The 23,240-nt window shown below is 36.1% G+C and overlaps 1 protein-coding gene across 4 annotated transcripts in view; it reads left to right on the top strand.

Annotated features, from left to right (window-relative positions):
* YTHDC2 (YTH N6-methyladenosine RNA binding protein C2) overlaps positions 1-7,653 on the top strand; it is a 75,964-nt gene extending 68,311 nt beyond the window's left edge. For all 4 annotated transcript variants that reach the window (XM_070569542.1, XM_070569541.1, XM_070569544.1 and 1 more), the window contains 4 exons: positions 3,330-3,533; positions 4,286-4,468; positions 5,700-5,787; positions 5,889-7,653. In XM_070569542.1, the coding sequence (XP_070425643.1) occupies positions 3,330-3,533; positions 4,286-4,468; positions 5,700-5,780 (468 nt within the window). In that variant the 3' untranslated portion in view covers positions 5,781-5,787; positions 5,889-7,653. The remainder of the gene's footprint in view (positions 1-3,329; positions 3,534-4,285; positions 4,469-5,699; positions 5,788-5,888) is intronic.
* Positions 7,654-23,240: the final 15,587 nt, after the last annotated feature.

Below are 23,240 nucleotides of genomic sequence, written 5' to 3'. Positions count from 1 at the left end.
ATAGTATGGATAGGTCAAGGATCATTTTTTGATGTTGGCCATACAGTTGTTCCAGCACCGTTGTTAAAAAGATTATCCTTTTTCCATTGAATAATTACCTTGGTACCTTTATCCAAAATCAACTGACCATAAATATGTGGTCTATTTATTGGACTCTCTCCTGTTTCATTAATCACTATACTTCTCATTTTGCCAATGCTACAGTGACTTGATTATAGTAGCTTTATACTTAGTCTTGAAATCATTTACTGTTTTTTCTCCAACTCTGTTCTTCATTTTCAAAGTTGTTTTGGTTATTCTAGGTCCTTTGTACTTTCATATAAATTTTAGAAAAAGCTTGTCAATTTTTACAGAAATTTTTTTTTGTATTTTGAGTGGAATTGCATTGAATCTGTAGATTGATTTAAGGAAAATCGACAACAATTTTTAGTCTTCCAATCCTTAAGCATGGTATCTATCTGCATTTATTTAGATATTCTTTAATTTCTCTTAACAGTGTTTTGTAAAGTTCAGAGTTGAGGTATTATACTTTTTTTGTTAAATTTATCCTTAAGTATTTTATATTTTTGATTGTGCTTTTTAAAATTTTAGTTTCCAGTTTGTTGCTAGCATATAAAAATACATTTGAATTTTGTTTATTTACCCTATATCCCATGATCTTACTTCATTTATTAGTTCTATTAGCTTTTTATGTAGATTTCTCAGAATTTTCTACATGGATAATCATGTCATCTGTTAATAAAGGTAGTTTCAGTTTTTCCCTTTTCAATGTGGATGCTTCTAGCTGAAACCTCCAGTGAAATGTTTACTGAAAGTGTTGAGAGCAGACTTTTCTGCCTTGACCTTAGAGGGAAGACAGCTTTAGTTCTTTCACCATTTAGCATGATGTAACTGTGGGACATTTCCTTTAGGGTCCATTTTGCTGAGAGGGTTTGTTATGAATAAACCCTGAATTATGCTTAATGCTTTTTTTACATCTATTGAAATGATAACACAGTTCTTTTTTTCGGTCTGTTATAGTGGATTTCATTGATTGACTTTCTAATGTTTATACCTCACTTGGTCATGATGTATTATCCTTTTTAAATATTGCTGGATTTGATTTTGTTCAATCAAAAATTTTGTCAAATGAGGGATCTTTGTTCATGAGGGATATTCTGTAATTCTCTTTTCTTGTGTTATCTTCGTATGGTTTTGGTATCAGAGTAATGCTGACAACCTCATAAGATTAGTTGGGAAGTGTTCCTTCCACTTCAGATTTTTGGAAGCGATGGGTAGAATTGGTATTATTTTTTCCTTAAATGTTTGGTAGAGTTTACTAGTGAAGACATTTTTAGCTTTCCCTAGTGTGTCTTGAATCAGTATTATGCTACTTCAGGTATAGTTTGAAAATCTTGCAGCAGTGTACTTTCATTTTACCCTTCTGTCCTTTGTGTTAGTGGTTTCATACATTTTATTTCTACATGTTATAAATACCACAGTGAATTATTTTTCACTTACATAGTCAGCTATCTTTTACCAAAAGTGAGAAAAATATCTTTTATATTTACTCAATATTTACCATTTCCTGTGCTCTTTATTCTTTTATGTTGGTGAGAATTTCTATCTTGGGTCATATCCTTCTCCCTGAAAACCTTCTTTTAACATTTCTTCTAGTCCAGATCTCCTGGAAATGAATTATTTAAGCTTTGTCTGAAAAGCCTTTTTAACTTTTATTTTTGGACAGTTTGACAGTGATTTTCTTTCATTACTATAAAGATGTCACTCTGTTATCTTCTGGTTTACGTAGTTTCTGATAGAAAGTTTACTATTATTTTCGTCTTTGCTTCTTTGTATATAACATCTTTTTTCCTCTATCTGCTTTTAAGATTTTCTTTTTATCACTGTTTTTCAGCAATTTGTTTTTGATATGACTCGATTTGGTTCTCTTTATATTTTTTCTTCAATCTGCATATTTATAGTTTCCATCAATTTTAGAAAATTTAAGACATTTTTCTTCACATATTTTTATATCTCACCTCCTCCCCTTCCTTCTGGGACTCTGGATACACAAATGTAAGTCTACTCGATACTGTTCCTCTTCATTTTTTTCAGTCGTTTTGTCTCTTAGCTTCATTTGATACAGTTTCTATTGCTGTATCTTTAAGTTCACTGATGTTTTTATTTGTAGTATCTAATCTGCTGTGCATTCTTTCTAGTGTATTTTCACGTCAAATATTATATTTTAATTTCTAGAGTACCTTTTGAGTCTTTAAAAAATACCTTCCATTTCTTTTCTCATCATGTTTAGTTTCCTTTACCTTCTTGAATATAGTAATAGCTACTTTAACATTCTTGTCTCCTAATTCCATCATCTGTCAGATCTGAATCTGTTCCTACTGATTAATTTTTTTCCTGGTATGGGTTATATTCTGCTGTTTCTTTATATCCTCTTAATTTTGTTTGGCTGCTAGATTTTTGTTATATTCCTTTAAATAGTGTTAGACATCGTTCTGCTCCACAGTTAAGTTAGTTGCAATCAGTTTAATCCTTTCTATATTTACTTTTAAGCAATGTTAGGGTGGGTCCAGAGCAGTTTTTATTCTGGTACTAATATCATTCCAATACTAAGATGTGACCCTTCTGTTGTCTAATGCCCTTAGGTATTACAGATTATTTGCATTCTAACTGGGGATAACATGAAAGATCCCCAACCGTGTGTGAACTTTGGGACTTTTTCAGTCTGCTGGTTTCCTTGGGATCTTTCCCTGGCCGGAGGTCATTTTTTCTCACTCATGTGCAGGTCAATACTTAAGCCAAAAATTTGTGGGGACTCTCTGCAGTTCCCTGGGACTTCTCTTTCCACGTAGCTTCCTTCTATCTAGTACACTGCCATGCAAATTCTAATGACCTTGGCCTCTAAACTCCAAGCTCCATCTCTGCAGTTCAGCCAGACCATTGGATTCTGTTTGTGTTTCCCTTCCCTGCACTGTAGCCTGGAAACTGTATCCAGGCAGTAAGCCTGGGCAATTTCTGTTTTGTTTTCAGACTTTGAAAGTTTATTAAAATATTTTCTGAAAGTACATTTGGAGTATAAATCAAAGTTGGTAATCCAGGATCTTTTCTTGATAATGGATTTTGAATGCTCTGAAAATGAATACTTGGTTTTGGCTCTTAACCTTGTTTTAATTCACCCTGTGAAGGTTTTCAGGCATGATAGAGCTGTTTGCATTTGTTGAGTATTTGGTAAAATATTTTGGTTTATATGTTTATGAAGATGTTATTTAATGGAGCCTGTTGATTTCGAAAGGTCAAATTACCTTTCAAGAACTTATGCAATTTTTTTATAGGGCTCAAAATCTCCTTCACCAAGACCAAACATGCCTATTCGATACTTCATAATGAAGAGTAGCAATTTGAGAAACCTTGAAATTTCTCAACAGAAGGGTATCTGGTCTACAACCCCTAGTAATGAGCGGAAGCTAAATCGAGCCTTTTGGGAAAGCAGCATGGTTTACTTGGTATTTTCTGTTCAAGGATCTGGACATTTCCAGGTGAGCCATCCTGAAACGCTAAAATGGGGTTGTTCTGGCTGCAGGTTAGCACACAGAGATAAAAACAAAAACAAACCAACCCTGGCTTTTTATTGCATCAGAATGCAAGAGTGCATTTTGCTTTACTGAGAATAAGGAATGTGCTGCGCCTCTTCAAGGGAATGATAAATAGGGGTCCCTTTGTTTTTGCCTTGTCTTACTAGAGCATCTCCAGATAAACAATTTCTCCTTCTGAAGACAGCTTTAGATTTACTATTTCTCAGGTGGATTAAAAGTAATGAGAAGCTTTACTTTTGGTAAAATGTTTATTTAAATAGGCCAAGGAAGTTAGTATTGACAATTGAGAAACTGAGTGTGTTTCCTAACTCATCTTGACTTATTTGAATTTATAAAGTAATGAATTTATTATTTGAGATTATTATTAATTTTTGAAGTAGAAACTTAGAGATTAGATTGTATCCATTTATCATGGAATAATGTCAGTTTAGAGCTGTTGATACATTATTTAGAAAATATTTGTTCATATTTAAAATTATGTTAGAAGACTGGAATTGGTCTTTCCTCTGAAATTTGCTAATACATCTTATAAAAAACACTTAAATAGCTTATTTTTTGTTTTTGTTAGATAGCTGTTATTTTTATATTACATTTTTATCTTAAAATTTAAAAAAACCTCAGAGCTTTCTGGGATAAATTGAATTCAGACATAAAATCATCCTCACCTTCCCTCTTCCCCCTCATTTTGCCCACAGGGATTTTCTAGGATGTCTTCTGAGATAGGAAGGGAGAAAAGCCAGGACTGGGGCTCCGCTGGCCTGGGAGGAGTGTTTAAGGTGGAGTGGATACGAAAAGAAAGTCTTCCCTTTCAGTTTGCACACCATTTACTCAATCCTTGGAATGACAACAAGAAAGTCCAGATAAGCAGAGATGGGCAGGTATACAAGGCATTTAACATTTTTTCTTTTACTTTTCTTTTTGTTTTGCTATTATTATTCAGTGATTTGTTTGAGGAGCAAATGTAAGAATACAAATTGTATATTCCATATGCACGTGGGAGGTAGTGGTTCAGATTTGTAAGAGAGCTAGTAGAACCCTACTTGCAAATGTGTCTGACAGAGCTCATTGCTTTTTTAGCATTTTGTAAATTTGCCTTCCCTCTGTCATTGCATATATAGAATCTTTCATCAGTTACTTCATGGAGGCTCTTGTTATCTTACTGACTAAAGATTTGATCAAAACTAAGTGTAATTCTGAAGTAATGTAAAGTCTAAGGATAACAACAGTATCTAACTTCTTTATGGCTTTACTAATTATGTAAAACAACCTTTTTATATTTTTGTGGCTTGTTTTATTTATTTTATGTTTTGCTTTGCCTTCATGAGGCTGCTGACATGCATTTTAAACTAGTTAAGGTAAGGGAATTAACATATATATGGAATACTGGGCTAGCTGCTTTATATGAGGTAATTTCATTTAATGCATAAAATGAGTTATTAGCTCAGTTTTATGTAGGAGAAAATAGACTCAGAGAAATTAGCCTTGTTTAAGGTCACACAGCTAATAATTTATTTGAACTAGTGTGATTCCATTCAGTCACCATATGAAAAGTGTTCAGGTTCTTTTTAAATGCACGTCATATCACAAGAGAAGTATAAATGACATTCTTTTCAATTGTATAAGAATATTTTCACTTTTACTATATAATAATGATTTTGAAATAAATCTAATTCCTAACATAAGAATATTATGATATGGTCATCTAAGATAGTTTCTTGAAAAAAACTCCCAAAACATCTAATATGTTAGGTTTCACAGTAAACCGTTGGAAGTTCAAGCACAGTGATTTTGCTAAATCTCCATTAAAAACAAAATTCATTATTTCTAGATAGAAAACATTTTTAGGAGAACTCCATGGAAATCTCTCACCATTTTGTCACAAATGCTTGTGATATTTGCAGGTTAACTACAATCTTGAAGTTTGGAAGTCAGCTCTGTAAACCTTCATGCAAAGAATTAGAGCAATACATACCATATGATTTTAGCATGTTCTGGTAGAAAAGTGAAATTTAAAGTGAGTTTCTAACATTTTTATCAGTATAGATTCTGGTGATTAAAAAAGTTTAACCTAGTTCTTTTTATGTTTATTCTCGCTTTTGATTTATCTAGGAACTAGAACCTCAGGTTGGTGAACAGTTGCTGCAGTTATGGGAGCGCCTTCCATTGGGAGAAAAAAGCACAACTGATTGACACTCAGGTTATACCATGCTTCACTTTGAGTGCTGGCCATATTTGTGATCATTAGGGATGTCTCTCAGATTATTTATCTTTTCTTTTCTTTTTTTTTTACCCTTCCAGAGTTCTTAGCTACGGAAGAACATCATGCCTGTTTATAACCACTGAATGCACTGACTTCCAAAAACTGAGATGGGGTTGTGTGTTATGAATGGGCTTTTCTGGTGTAGCATGTTGTTTTAGAACCACCATCTTTATATAAAAGAGAAAAGGATAACTTTAGTTTTTATAGTGGTCATAAGGAATGATTGATTATGTAATGTTTGTTAATTGTATGTTTATAATTTAATAAAATAGTAGTTTCATTATTTGACACATCAGTTATTTTAAACATTCTTAGTTTGAAGTTAAACATTTCATTTGTTTAAAACACTGACTTATAACTCTTATTTATGATTTTTTTAATGCAAAATAAATTACTTTAAGTAAGGCCTGAATATATCAATACATCTGAGCACCATTTTAGAACAGTCAGCTCTTAAGATTTATCATTAAAAAACAAACAAGCAAACAACCAAATTCTAAAAATGTCCCTTTAAAAATAGTGTGACTGATTAAGGACTATTCATTCTGCCATTTTTAACCACAAGGTACGTTAAGAAAAAAAAGGAGGGATGTTCTTTTTCTGTGATTATGAAATGCAGTAAAATCTGAAGAAAGGCAGAGTTTCTCTCGGTCTTTGATCAAATCAGATTCAGTGTTTAGTTTTATTCCTGGTCTTGCGTCTTGTAACCTGATGTGTACCATGCCCCTTCTTTCCCCCCATGGTAGAACCTTCACAAATCTCATGTGAGCACAGTAATTATGACCTCTTGTTTTGGCTTGGGAAACTTGATTTAGACAAGTTAAAAATTTAAACAAGTTATACAAGTTAAAAAAAAAGCTCAACATTTAATGGTGGCTTGATTGCTGTATGTCTTCCAAACTAAAGTCCACAAGCACCACAAATCTAAATGCCTTCTGTGTGTTTTCTAGTATTTCTTATCCTACTTATATTTTTAGATATGATTTCTCTTGTTGTGCATTTATGGTTTAATAAACAGGGGATAATTTTTTGTAACCTGTGTTAGTGCCAACTCTCATTTTTCTTTGCCATCTCAGAATTGTTTGGTTTGATCTCTTTATCACCATTGTCTATAAAGTTTCCTAAAATCCTTTTCTAAGGGAAGTAGAGATACAAGGAAAAATGCAAGAAATGCCTTGGTTACTGAGCTCTAAATATAACTAGTTTGATAGCACTTCTCATGATACATTTGGATCATTGCTGTATAACAAAAAACTAACATGAATCTAATTAAAGACAGAAAGAAAACTAAGTCCTCTGCTTCTGTATTTGAGAACAAAGAAGCAAAAAATCACGGGTCAACATAAAATCTTGAGAACCCTTGTACTTTCTCTGGGAAAATATTATATGTTGGTGCATTAGTTTAGAATGTCAGCTGTGATTTTTGCCTGTATTTGTAGTTGTTGGGGTTTTTTGTTTGATTGTTTTATACTTTGAGACATATCTGTAAATTGAGCCTATGTGAATTATGTTCCACTGTATGTGTATTACAGTTCTTTTGCTATTAGGGCAACTTATGTTTTTCTGATAATGTATATACACATTGTTTAGGTATATATCTAGCAGTTCACGGTGTTCTAAATCTGGAAGTAAGGACTTTTAAAAAATAAAACTTGTTTTAATTTCCATCTGTTTTATAATATCAACCCTTGAATGTAAATGAGTTTGTTGATATTTAATATGAATACAATTTGAATGTAATTAAAATGCTGTTTTTGGAAGAGATGAACTTTAAATATGCTTATTAAATGAAATTCTATTAAATTATTTCTGTCTTGTTATTTCTGATACATATAATAGGACCAAGGTTACAATGATCAGCAATATCCCTTGAGATCTTAGTGAATTTCAACACTTTGAAGGATAAAAGTAAATTGATATAGAAGGTGATATTTTCATATCAGTACTCCCCTTAAAAAAATTTGCTTTATTAATACAGGGGGATGGAAAAAAATCTCGACGTGTTTTAATATAAAATCTTTTGACTATTAATATATGCAGCCATCCACCTTCTGTTCTCAGTTAGAACACTGCATTATGGTAATGTGCTATTGCATCCACTGAACAACTCAACCTCCCTCTACCAATTACAGCAGATAGGCAGTGAGGAAAGAAGAATGTCAAAAGCGTACTTCAAGAAAAGACAGTTTCAACTAAGATTTTGTTCTCAGTGACTCATTCTTCACCATTTAAAATCTTATGTATTGAAACAGAGAAAGTCTTGAGGAATAAGTCACATGAGCTTCACTTCTGAGTCAACACCAGGGCAAAAATATTGCAACTGAACATGTAGCTCACAAGTGACCACACCTTCCAGTCTGAGATAGCTTCCCCTAGCACAGATCCTCACTGTGATTCAGAACTCTCCACAATTCCTCTCTACCCAAAGGACTGCACAGTGCGGTCTATGCCCAAGGCCACTGGATGCACTTTGGTCTTTCCGGCCAAATGTGAAATTTCCACTTGGCTGTCTAATAAAATCTCAGGCTCTGCACATTCAGAATTGAACTACTATTCTTTCCCCAGAACCTGTTGCACCTAAAGCTGTCCTCTTTTTCAACTGATGCTGGTTCCATTGTTTTGGTTGCTCAGGCCAGAAAACTCAAGAGTCATCCTTGACACCTTTGTTTCTTTCAATCCAATCCATCAGAAAATTTTCTTGGGTCTACCTGCAAAATACATCTAGACTCCAACCAACTGTTTCTCACCACATCTGTCATAACGACTCTGGACTGAGCCACCATCATTCTCACCTGGATTATTGAAATAGCTTCCTAAGATGTCTTCCCTCTTCTACCTCTCCTCCCTGCCACCAATCTATTTTCAACACAGAAATCAGCAATCCTTTTAAAACACTGGATCAGTTCATATTACCCTGCTGCTCAAAACCCTGCAATGGCTCCCTATTTCACTCAAAAGCCAAAGTCCTTATAATGGCATAAACCCCTTATGTGATCTGGTCCTCCATTATCTCTCTGACGTGCTCTCCTCTCCTCTCGTCCTCTACTCGTTTTACTTTAGGCACATTGACCTCCTTACTATTCCGTGAATAGACCAGGCACATTCCAGCCTCAGAGACTTGTTTTAGCTGTTCACTCTGCCTAGAAGGCTCTTCTCAGAATATCTGGCCAACTAATTGTCACCATTTAGTTTTGGGTTTATTGTAAAGTTTTCTTTAAAATGTATTTAACTTTTAGAATTAACATACATTAAAATCAACTTTTTAAAAAGATGTACAGCTCTGTGAATTTTAACCCATACGTAGATTTATGTAATTTTTTCCACAATCAGCATACAGTTCCGTCACCTCCAATACTCCATGCTATCCATTTGTAGTTATATCCTCCTCTCATCTCTAACTTCTGCCAGCTGTTGATCTGTTCTGACATTCTAGTTTTCTCCTTTTGAGAATATCATATAAATAAAATCACATAGTATGTAACCTTTTGGGACTGACTGCTTTCACTCAGTATAATGCCTTTGAGATTGGTCCAAATTGTGTATATCAACGTTCATTTGCTTTTAGTAGTCCATTGTATAGAACGTGCCACATTTTTTTAAAACCACTTACCCACTGAAGGATGTTTAGGTTGTTTCCATTTTTTTGTGACTATAAATAGAACAGTTAAACATTTGTGTACAGGTTTTTGTGTGTAAATATGTTTCCATTCCTTGAGTAAAGACTTAGGCTAGGATTGCTGGGTCACATGGTAAGCATATGCTTTATTTTGTAAAAACTGCTGAACTATTTAGTTGCTATGCCATTTTGTGTTTTTATCAGCAATGTTTAGAGTTCCAGTTGCTCCACATACTTGACAGCACTTACTATTGTCAGTGTTTTTTATTTTCACCATCCTATTAGGTATGCGATAGTGTCTGATCATGGTTTTAGGTTGTATCTCTCTAATGGCTGTTAATGTTAAACATCTTTTCATGTGCTTATTATGTCACTGTTTTAGTCTGTTCAGGCTGCTATAACAAAATGCCACAGACAGTGTAGCTTATAAATAACTGACATTTATTTCTCACAGTTCTGGAGGCTGGAAGTATAAGATTAAGGCGCCAGCATGGTCTGATTCTGGTGCAGACCTTTCTGGTTGCAGACTGCTGACTTCTTGCTGTGGCCTCACATGATGAAGGACAAGCAAGCTCTTTGGAGCCTCTTTTATAAAGACACCAATCCCGTTTGAGAGAGCTTAGCCCTCATCACCTAATCACCTCCCAAAGGCCCCAAAAAGTTCTGCTAATACCATCACATTGGGCATTAGGATTGCAGAGTCCAGAAATAGAGACAAACAAATATGGCAAACTGATTTTTGACAAAGATGCAAAGACAATTCAATAATGGGTAGATTTTTCAACAATGGTGTTGGAGCCATTGGACAGCCATATACATAACAATAAACCTCAACCTAAATATCACAACTTGTACAAAAATTAACTCAAAATGGATTATGAATCTAAATATAAAATAAAACTACGGAACTGTTAGCAGGAAACATAGGAGAAAACCGTCATGACTGGGATTAGGCAACGAATTCTTGGATATGACGCCAAAATCACAAAACATAAAAGAAAAAAAACTGACAAATTGTAGTTCATCACAGTGAAAAACTACAAAAAATACTGTGAAGAGAATGAAAAGATAAGCTACAGATAAGAGGAAAAAAATACTTGCAAAACGCGTATCCGACAAAGGACTTGTATTCCAAATATGTAATGAACTCTCAAACTTAATAGTAAGAAAACAACTTAATTTTAAGGTGGTCAAAACTCTTGAACAGACACTTCACCAAAGAGGATGTATGGGTGACTGTTGTAGGGACAGCTCATCATATTGGATAAAAAATCAAGACTCATCTACATGATGCCTGCAAGAAATGTGCTTTAAATATGAAGACACAAATAGGTTAAAAGTTAAAAAAATGGAAGAAGTTTTATCATGCTAGTATTAATGAAAAAAGCTAGAATGGCTACACTACTATCAGGCCAAGCAGAATTTAGAGCAAAGAATATAACCAGGGATAAAGACAGTCAATTTAGTAATGATAAGGGTCAATGGACATGATAATCCTAAATGCTTTAGCACCTAATAAAAGAGCTTCAAATACTGAAGTAAAAATTGATAGAACTGAAAGGGTAAACAGGTAAGTTTACAATTATTGTTGGAAATTTCAATACCCATCTCTCAATAATTGATAGAAAAAGTAGGCAGAAAATCAGTAACGATATAGTAGGCTTGAAGATCATTAGCAACGAACTTGATGTAATCAACATTTACAGAACATACCACCCAGCAGCAGCGGAATACACATTCTTTTTAAGTGTGCACGGAACATTTATCATTATAGGCCATTTTGTGGACCATAAAACAAATCTCAGTAAATTTGTTTATTTATTTTTTATTGTATTAAGAGAGCTTACCACAAGATCTACCCTCTGAACAAAGTTTTAAGTGTGCAATACAGTAATGTTAACTATAGGCACAATGTCATACAGATCCCTAGAACTTATTCATCTCACATAACTGAAACTTGATACCCTCTGAACAGCAACTCTTTGTTTCCCCCTCCCCCTAGTCCCTGGCGACCACTATTCTATTCTCTATTTCTATGATTTTGACTATTTTAGATACCTCATATAAGTGGAATGATGCACTGGCTTATGTCACTTAGTATAAAGTTCTCCAGCTTCATTCATGTTGTTGTGTAAAGCAGGGTTTCCTCCTTTTTTAAGGTTGAATGATATTCTGTTGAATGTACCACATTTTATTCATTGATATACATTTGGTTTGTTTACATAGCTTGGCTATTGTGAGTAATGCTGCAATGAACATGGAGTGCATATATCCATCTATCTCTTCGAGATCTGATTTCAATTTTTGTGGATATAGACCCAGAAGAGGGATTGCTGGATCCTATGGTAATTCTATTTTTTAAAATGTCAATAAATTTAAAAGAATTCAAGTCCTACCAAGTGTGTTCTCTGACCACAATGGACTTAAATTAGAAATGAGTAATGTTCCACTTCAAATTAGCCAGAAAGAACAATGTTTTCCTACTAGTTTCCTCATAAATTCCAAGGTTGACTCTCATTGGATCAATTGGTCATGTGTTTATCCTGACACCAATCACTGCACTAATTGGCAAAGTCTATGTCAAATGCTCACTCCAACACATGAACCAAGAATAGGAGAGAAATGGTTCTCTAAAGGAATATCAAAGTGATAGTACCAGGATAAGGATTCTGGGGTAGGCAAAATTATTAGCTATCCACTACTAAAAGCTACTAGAACTAATTAGTGAGTTTAACAAGGTTGCAGGATACAAGGTCTCAATATACTAGAAAAAAATTGTATACTTCTATATACTAACAAGAAACGATTGGAAAAGGAAATAAAAACCAATACCATTGATAATAACATAAAAAATAGTAAATACCTAGGAATAACTCTGAAAAAAGATGTGAAAGACTTGAACACTGAAAAATACAAAGTATTGCTGAGAGAAATTAAAGAAGACCTGAAAAACAAATAGAGATTTACCTTGCTCATGGGTTGGAAGACTCAATATTGTTAAGATGTCAGTTCTTTCCAAAATCTATAGATTTAACACAATCCCAATCAAAATTCCAGCAGACTTTTTTGTGGACATTGACAAGCTGATTCCGAAATTCATACGGAGATGCAAAGGATTTAGGATAGCCAAAACAACTCTGAAAAAGAACAACTTTGGAGGGCTCACACTACCTGATTTCAAGACTTATGAAGTATAGTACACAAAATAGCTTGGTGTTGGCATAAAGATAGACAAATAGATCAATGGAACATAATGGAGTGTCCAGAAGTAAACCCAACATCTATGGACAACTGATCTTTTTTTTTTTTTAACAAGGGCAATGTGGTGGAAAAAGTATAGCCCTTTCAACAAATAGTGATGAAAGAATTGGTTGCTTAAGTGCAAAATAACAAACTTAGATCCTTACCTCACGTAATATACAAAAATTAACTCTGAATGGATCATAGGCTTAAATGTAGGAACTAAAACTATAGAATTTCTAGAAGAAAACATAGGAGAGAATCTTTCTTACCTTGATTTATGCAGAGATTCCTTAGACCCCCCTATCTCTAAAAGAACAAAAGGAGGGGCTGTCCTGGTGGCATAGTGGTTAATTTCACACGCTCACTTAGTGGCCTGGGATTTGTGGGTTCAGATCCTGAGTACGAACCTATGCACCGCGTGTTGAGTCATGCTGTGGCAGCATCCCACATACAAAATGGAGGAAGATTGATGCAGAAATTAGCCCAGCGACAATCTTCTTCAAGCAAAAAGAGGAAGATTGGCAACAGATGTTAGCTCAGGGCTAGTCTTCCTCACCAAAAAAAAGAACAAAAGGATATATTTGGCTTCATCAAAATTTCAAACTTCTGTTCTTTGGAAGACACTGTTAAGAGAATGAAAACACAAGCCACAGACAGTGAAAAAGTATTTGGAAGATATATATTTAATAAAGGACTTCTATCCAGAATACTTAAAAAATTCTCAAAACTCTATTATAAGAAAGCAAACAACCCAATTAAAAATTTGGGCCATTTGAACAGATACCTCACCAAAGAAGATATACAGAAGACAAATTAGCACCTGAAAAGATTCTTCACACCATTAGTCATTAGGGAAATGCAAGTTAAAACCACAATGAGATACCATTGCACATCTATTGGAATGGCTACAATGAGACTGACCATGCCAAATGTTGACATGGATGTGGAGGAATTGGATTTCTCATGTACTGAGGGTGGGAATGTAAAATGATACAATCACTTCAGAAAATAGTTTGGCGTTTTCTTAAAAAGTTAAACGTAAACTTACTATATTCCACTCCTAAGTATTGACATAGTTTTTTCCTCATGCTTTGCATATTTTCATTATAGTAATCATATTGTTTTATGATTGTTTTCATGTCTGCCTCCTTTTGCCCTGTCCACAGACTGCATACTCCTTGGAGGTGGGAAATCTTTCAATTTTATATGCTGACTTTCTTGCACAGTCTCTAGTAAGCATTTAATAAATATTTATTTAAGAAATTACTAAGAACAATAAAGAAAATGACAAGAAAAATTCATTATTGAATATGAATTTTACTTAGTCTCTTTTATAGTATAGCATAATATTTTAGTCTATTTATTTTCACTTAAAATTATATGGTAATGTTTCCCCCATGTTATTGCAGATTTCTGATTCATTCATGGTAATGGCTATATAATAATAAATTCCATTTATTATAATAGAATTTATAATTTCATCTATTTTTCCCTATTGTGAATAGTATTGTTGCAAACATTTTCTTATTTTAAGTAATTTCATTAGGATAGATACCCAGGAGTGGTATTACTAGATGAAAGGCTATGAACAATTATACTAAATTATTTTAAAGTACACTTAGCTACAATCGGAGCATGTAGTTCCCAAAACAGGGTCTTAGCTATACCTGGGTAAATTTTTTTAAATTTACTTTTAAATCAGGGAAATAATCTGTTAAGAAATTGGGCCTAATCTGTTTGGGTTAAAAAAACCTACCTGTTTTCAATATTGATGGTTCTTTCTCCCACATGTGGCAATAATTTTTTAAAACAATTCTACAGTTGCAATTTATCTGTTTAAGAATATGTTTTATCCACTCTTAATTCATCCTGGGTAACCATCAGAAATTCTCATGTGAGTGTGTAAAGATATAAAATACTCTATCTTGTTCCAAAATGATTTGAGATTTTATTAAATTCTGGTGTGAAATGTAAGAGAAAATAACAAAACAAGAAACGACTTTTTGGAGGACTGTATAAACAGCCAAGTGTAGGGTTCATCAAATGAGAGAAGGGCATCTATAAGACTGGACTATATTGCTTTAACGTACTGTCAATACTTTGATCATCTTCAGAGAAGAAGTGGATTCTGGAAATTTTTATTAGTTTTTGTCTTTTGCTTTTAGTAAAAGTGCTATTACATAAATGATAAAATACGTTGCATTGAAGGAGAGTTACATTTTTGGTCACCCCTAAGAATTTGGTGTGTGTATCCATCAAAAACTTTGGTGTTACTTAATTGTAAGTAACACATTCTGACTTAAGCAGTAAAGAGATTTGTTGGAAGGATGTCAAACAGTTCACAGAACTGATGGAATTGAAGAACCAGGTATGAAAATGAGCAGGGGAGTGGGTAGAGGGAATTAGAGCCAAGGAAAGTTTGGGCCAGGACCTCACCCCCAGCTTTGATGCTGCTGGACACTGCCAATGCTAGATTCTCATTTCTTTCTTCAACAATCTTCCAGGCTCCCCTGTATCTTTGCCACACCCTCTCAAGAATCAAAGTTGGTGGGGTAAATGACTGGCCAAGCAGGTGCCCTTCCTCCTAAGGAGTAGGAAACAGAAGGAGGGTGGGATCCTGTTTCCCACCAGCCCTAATACAATGAAGTATCTCCTCAAATAGGAAGGAGGTTTGGCTTATGGTTATATTAACAAAACAAAACAAACATAGATCTGTTACAACATCTATTGATTCTTGATGATTATAGGATCATTTTTCATTTTCCAATGGTTTATATAATGTATACAGTGGAGGTTCTTTAACTGTGGCCCATGCATGGTTAGGTAAGGCTAAGGAAGGCCATATATACCCTGAAATTGTATGCAGAATTTTGGTCTATGTGCCTTTTGCATTTTGGGGGTGGTGGGAGGATCCACAACTTTTGTTAGATTCTCCAAGAGGCCCACAATCTAGAAAAGTTAAGAAATACTACCTGGTGGTGGGGGGTGATGTCAGCAACATGGTGGAGTGAGCTGTTCCCTTTGTCTCTCCCTCTTTGAACTACAGCTAAAGGGACATTCATTGATCAGGGGAGGATACCCACACAGCACATCAGGACGTCTGAGAGATCTGCGCAGCTATACATCCGAAGGTGGATGGACTACCCCCTGGGGAGGTGGTGGAGATAGGTGAGCAGTCTCCTGCCCCCAGGCAGCCCAGTACATGTGTGTGACTGCTCTCCTGGCTGGAGTGCTTATATCACAGCTGCAGCCCTGAGGGTAGGAGCACGCCTCAGTGTGACTGCAGAAACAGGTGATGGCAGCCTTGAGCCCCCGTGTGATCACTTGCCTGTCTGGCAGGAGAGTCTACAGGGCCATGTGATCCACAGGGAGTGGAATTGGCAGTCCAAAATCTATGGAACAAGAAACAAGGGAAATATAAAACAACTGGAAAACAAGTAATAAAATGGCAGCATTAAGTCCTCGTATATCAATAATCACTCTAAATGTAAATGGATCAAATTCCTCAATCAAAAGACACAGAGTGTCTAGATTAATTAAAAAACAAGACCCAACAATTTGCTGCCTTCAGGAAACACATTTCAGCTCTAAAGACAAACATAGGCTTAAAGTGAAGGGAGGGAAGACGATACTCCAAGCTAATGGAAAGCAAAGAAAGCAGGTGTTTCCATACTTACATCAGACAAAGTAGACTTTGAGATAAAAAAAATGAGAGACAAAGAGGGGCAGTATATAATGATAAAAGGGACACTCCACCAAGAGGACATAACACTTGCAAATATATACGCACCTAACACATGAGCACCAAAGTACCTAAAGCAACTGTTAATTGACATAAGAGGAGACATTAACAGAAACACAATAATAGTAGGGGATCTTAACTGTCATCAATGGATAGATCAACCAGATAGAAAGTCAACAAGGAAATAGTGAAACTAAATGAAAAACTAGACCAGGTGGACTTAAGAGATATATACACAGAACAATCCATCCAAATCCATCCAAAATCACCAGAATACACATTCTTCTCAAGTGCACATAGAACATTCTCAAAGAAAGACCATATGTTGGGGAACAAGGTAAGCCTCAATAAATTTAAGAAGATTGAAATCATATCAAGCATCTTTTCTGACCATAATGCTATGAAACTAGAAATCAACTACAAAATAAGAGCTGGGTAAGTGACAAACAGGTGGAGACCAAACAACATGCTACTGAATAACCATTGGATCAACAAAGAAATCAAAGAATATCTGGAGACAAATAAAAGTGAAAACACACCATACCAACTCATATGGGATGCAGCAAAATTGGTCCTAAGAGGGAAATTGATAGCCAAATAGGCTCACCTTAAGAAACAAGAAAAATCTCAAATAGGCAGTCTTAAGCTACACCTAACAGAACTAGAAAAAGAACAAACAAAGCCCAGAGTCGGCAAACGGAGGGAAATAATAAAAATTAGAGCAGAAATAAATGAAATTGAAAGAAAGAAACAAACAAAACAGTAGAAAGATCAATGAAACTAAGAGCTGGTTCTTCAAGAAGATAAACAAATTGATAAACCCTTAGCCAGACTCACTAAGACAAAAAGAGAGAATAAATGAATAAATAAAATTAGAAATGAAAGAGGAGAAATTACAATGGATACCACAGAAATACACAGGATCATAAGAGAATACTGTGAAAAACTATATGCCAACAAATTGGACAACCTAGAAGAAATGGATAAATTCTTAGACTCACACAACCTCCCAAAACTGAACTGAGAAGAAATAGAGATTCTGAATAGACCAATTACAAGAGATTGAAAGAGTAATCAAAAACCTCCCAAAAAATAAAAGTCCAGGACAAGATGGTTTCTATGGGGAATTATATCAAACATTCAAAGAAGATGTAGTACCTATCCTACTCAAACTGTTCCAAAAAATTGAAGAAGACAGAACACTTACTAACACATTTTATGAGTCAACGCCACCCTGATCCCAAAGCCAGACAAAGACAACACAAAGAAGGAAAGCTACAGGCCAATATCACTGATAAAACAGAGATGCAAAAATCCTTAACAAAATATTGGCAACCCAAAACAGCAATACATCAAAAAGATCATACACCATGATCAAGTGGGATTTATACCAGGGACACAGGGATGGTTCAACATCCACAAGTCAAGCAATGTGATACACTACATTAACAAAATGAGGAATAAAAACCACATGATCATCTCAATAGAGACAGAGCAATCATTTGACAAGATCCAACATCCATTTATGATAAAACCTCTCAGTGAAATGGGTAAGAAGGAAAGTACCTCAACATAATAAAGGCCATATATGACAAACCCACACCAAACATCATACTCAAGGGGGAAAAACTGAATGCCATCCCTCTGAGAACAGGAACAAGACAAGGGTGCTCACTCTCACCACTGTTATTCAACATAATATTGGAGGTTTTGGCCAGAGAAATTAGGCAAGAAAAAGAAATAAAAGGGATCCAAATTGGCACTGAAGAAGTGAAACTCTCGCTGTTTGCACATGACATGATTTTATATAGAAAACCCTAAAGAATCCATCAGAAAAGTATTAGAAATAAAACTACAGCAAAGTTGCAGGGTACAAAATCAACTTACAAAAATCAGTTGCATTTCTATACTCTAAGAACGAACTAACAGAAAGAGAACTCAAGAATACAATCCCACTTACAATTGCAACAAAAAGAATAAAATATCTAGGAATAAACTTAACCAAGGAGGTGAAAGACCTATACAGTGAAAACTATAAGACATTATTGAAAGAAATCAATGATGACATAAAGAAATGGAAAAATATTCCATACACACGGACTGAAAGAATAAACCTAGTTAAAATGTCCATACTACCTCAAGTCAACTACAGATTCAATGCAATCCCAATCAGAATCCCAATGACATTCTGCACGGAAAAAGAACAAAGAATCCTAAAATGCACATGGGGCAACAAAAGACCCCAAATAGCTAAAACAATCCTGAGAAAAAAGAACAAAGTTGGAGACATCACAATCCCTGACTTCAAAATATACTACAAAGCTATAGTAATCAAAACAGCATGGTACTGGTACAAAAACAGACGCACAGATCAATGGAACATAATTGAAAGCCCAGAAGTAAAACCACACATCTACGGACAGGTGATCTTTGACAAAGGAGCTAAGAACATACAATGGAGAAAGGAAAGTCTCTTCAATAAATGGTGCTGGGGAAACTGGACAGCCACAAGAAAAAGAATGAAGCTAGACAACTATCTTTGACCATACATATAAATTAACTCAAAATGGATGAAAGACTTGAAGGTAAGATATGAAACCATAAAACTCCTAGAAGAAAATATAGGCAGTACACTCCTTGACACTGGTTTTAGAAGGATCATTTCAAATACCATATCTACTTGGGCAAGGGAAACAAAAGAAAAAATAAACAAGTGGGACCTCATCAGACTAAAGAGCTTCTGCAAGGCAAAGGAAACCATGATCAAAATGAACAGACAAACCACAAACTGGGAGAAAATATTTGCCAATCGTATATCTGACAAGCAGTTAATCTCCAAAAATAGATAGAGAATTCATACAGCTCAACAACAAAAAACCAAACAACCCAATCAAAAAATGGGCAAAAGATCTGAACAAACATTTTCCCAAGGAAGATACATGGAAGGCCAATAGGGACATGAAAAGATGTCAAACATCACTAATCATCAGGGAAATGCAAATGAAAATTACAATGAGACATCATCTTACACCTGTTAGAACGGCTATAATTACCAAGACCGAAATGCAACAAATGTTGGAGAGGATGTGGAGAAAAAGGAACCCTCATACACTGCAGGCAGGAGTGCAAACTGATGCAGCCACTTTGGAAAACAGTATGGAGAGTTCTCAAAAAATTAAAAATCAAAATACCATATGATCCAGCCATTCCGCTAGTGGGTATTTATCCAAAGAACTTGAAATCAACAGTTCAAAGAGATTTATACACCCTTATGTTCATTGCAGCATTATTCACAATAACCAAGATGTGGAAGCAACCCAAGTGCCCATTGACTGATGAATGGATAAAGAAGATGTGGTATATAGATATACAATGGAATACTACTCAGCCATAAAAAAGGACAAAATCGTTCCATTCACAGCAACATGGATGGATCTTGAGGCTATTATGTTAAGTGAGATAAGCCAGACAGAGAAAAACAAACACCATATGATTTCACTCATATATTTAAGATAATAAACAAATACATGGACAAAGAGAACAGATTAGTGGTTACCAGAGGGAAAGGGGTTTGGGGGCCAGGGGGTAAGGGATAAAGAGGCAGATATATATGGTGAATGACAAATAATAATGTACAACTGAAATTTCACAATGTTATAAACTATTATGACATCAATTAAAAAAAAGGAAAGGAAATAACTACCTGGAATGGTCTACTTTCTCCCTGTGAAATTTCATTTGCTTGTAATTGTCGCTAGTATTACAACCTTTTGTCCGCTAGATGGTGCTGTTCTATGCATTTTCAAACGAATCACAAGCTTGCTTGATATGAAGGAAAAAGTGCAGTGGTGTAAATGGCAAGTTCTCAAGATCATTTTAGGGTCGGAAGGAGTTTTAGAAATCACATAGCTCAACCTCATTGTTCTACAAATGAAGAAACTTATGCCAAAAAGGTTAAGGGAGAGCTTTGACTGGAACCAGGAACACCTGGAGCTGGGGCTCTCCTCCTTCAATGGTAACAACACTTTAAGCAAGTGCCTCTGGCTGCTGAGGGACTGGGGTGGTACTGGCTGTGGACTTTGGCTTCTTTGGCTCTGAGACATTTGTAAATTTCATTTACAATCATGACTTGAAATCCAGTCCTTCTGCCCTGAGCGATGGTGGTAGTGCTGAGGGGCGCATTAGTAAGGAGGGCGCTTGCACGGATCCTTCCCCGTGACTAACTCTCTACGGCGCACTTCTGTGGATGGCTTTGGACATATCTTATAATTAAGTGCATTATGTTCTTTCCCGAGCCAATAGCAACCCTATAAATGTGTGCATAAGGAATATTGATGACATATAAGGGACATGCTATAAATTTTGGTGTTTGGATTCTTCAGACATGAAGAGAGAGAAAACTCTAGCCAAATGAGGAGACAGCTCTGGGAAAGTGGCTGGATACATTCCCTGCAGTATCCTTTGTGTACAGACCACTAGACCAAGGCACAAAGCGGAGCCACGGCGTCTGCTCAGGACTCAGCTCTCTAGGGGATAATCCTTCCAAACTTCTCCCAGAAAAGAGTCTCCAGTGCCTAAGTCTTCAAAAGATGTGCTCTTTATTTTTTGCCTCCACTTCCCTGTTCTCTTTGTTCCTCGGTCCTTTCTGACTTTGACTTTGGCGATATCCTCAGCCACACTCTAGCCAAGGCAGGAACCAAAGTACTCACCATTCACACCTTTTTCCACCAAAGCTAACAATATTGAATCAATAAAGTGCTCTTTGAAAAAACAATCTTTTCATTTGTGCTGAGAAACAGATGCAATTATATTTAAAACTCAATGTTGTGTCTTAAATTTCAGTAAACAACTGTGAAGCTCCCTATAATGGATAGTCGCTGTTTGTCTCTACAAGTCCACTGTCCTTTGTGCCCAGGATGCTGACTTTTATTTCATGATTTCCTATTCGGTTTGGCCAGTGGGAGGCACCAGCAAGAGATGGGAAGGTGGGAGGAGACAAAGCTGGGGAATTTATTTCCCTACAGCTCCGTCTGCCGGGTCACTGGGCAAGTTGGCTGTGTCCTTTATCCTCTGCTGAAGGCCCTGCTCCTGTCACCCAGCCCTCTCCTACAGCTGGGACTTTCTGGTTTCCAGTAACTCCTGTTCCTTCTTTTGCTCCCTCCAGCCTAGGGGTGTTAGGAGCTTGTGGCTATGACTAGTCATGGAGTGCTTCCTTCTCCCTTGCCGTTTTTCCTTAACCCTGTTGCCTCCTTTGTAAACAGACATGTCATTAAAATCTCTTCTTCTTTCCATCTGTTTTCAGCCAAAACCCTGACCCACTCAGCCAGAAACATCACTGAATTTCTTAATATGAGATTACTTATAAACATCTATTTATGATGCTGGATTTGTGTGTGAATTTTCAAACCGAAACATTAATGATCAAGTTTTATTAGATTTAGTCTCGAAACATTTGCTGAGTGTGTTGGGGCAGAGGAAAATCCTTTTTCTATTCACCTTGTGTTCTTCTGGTTGGACTAATAATAAAATTGACACAACACCAGATTAACAGGAGAAAAACCCAGTTCAGTCTGTGCATATTGGAGATCATAGAGGAATGACGCTCAGAGAGTGGACAAAGCAGGCAGTATATATGTTTTACACAAAGAAACTATACATCTGTGAGGAATGACGGGGCAAAGAAACTTAGATCTGAGGGATGTAGTTAGTGAGGAATTTCAGCAGAGTTTAGGCTTCAGGTAGTAAATCAACAAGGCTGTTGATACAGGTTTCTCAGCCCTGCATCCCTTAACTGGTGATAAGGATGCTGGGAGAGCAAACTTTCACGGGGGAGATGTATTCCCTGCTTTCAGGGGGAACAGAGACGGGAGGGTCAGAATGCCCTTTTTGCTTCTCAACTAACTTTAATTCAAAATAATCGATATGCTATTGTAGGGTATTTTGGCGTGGGCTGCCCTGAGCCCCAACAAGTGCCAGGCAGGATGCGAGGCACTTCAAGTCTCCCATTTGATTCTCATCACAACCCTCTGGTTGAATCAAAGCTTTTGTAGTTAAAAGTTTTCAGGCGTTTAAACAAGAGTTGAACATTGACATTTGTATTGTGTATGCCTTTGTATGTGTGTTTTAAAACATTATCACAAAACTCCATTGTTTACTGCTAGTCTTAGTTTCTACGATAAACGCCATTGTATGTTACCAAGATACCCCTTTAGGAAGGAGGAACTTACGCCCCTCAGACTGAGTGGGCTGCTGACAGAAAGCCCTCAGATGTCAGACCCTTGTGGGTATTGTCATAGCTGAAGAGAGGCCTTGCCCGGGTCATGCCCCCTTCAAGGGTGGCCCATCTCCAGGGATTGATTGATGCTTGGGGTGTAAAGGCTCAGCTCTCTTCTACCAACTTGAGACAACTCTGAAGAGTCATCCAAGCTTCAAGACTTCCTGTAGAGCGGCTGGAACCTCCACTAACATTGCATTGTGGTTCATCTTCTCCTTCTTCCCAACTCTATTTCTTTTGCTTCCCTTTTTAGGTATTTATCACAAGGACCCTCCTGCATGCCATCATCCTTCTCAGAGTTGAACCCAACTTGTCATATTTGGTACCAGGAGTGATCCAAGAATGCAGATGCTGGGATAGGATCTTGGATGTAGATTATGCACCGCCTGGTTGACAGTGAGGACTCTCATCACCAGCGGAAAGTGGAGTGCAGAGAGCCCCTGGCACAAAGTGGAAACACAATTGTTAAAACTTTTGACCCTGCTTGAGTCACACCTATTCACTGTGGACTGGAT

Source organism: Equus przewalskii, chromosome 13, assembly GCF_037783145.1.
Source record: "Equus przewalskii isolate Varuska chromosome 13, EquPr2, whole genome shotgun sequence".
In the NCBI taxonomy this organism is placed as follows: domain Eukaryota; kingdom Metazoa; phylum Chordata; class Mammalia; order Perissodactyla; family Equidae; genus Equus; species Equus przewalskii.
This window is presented reverse-complemented; position numbering and strand designations above follow the sequence as displayed.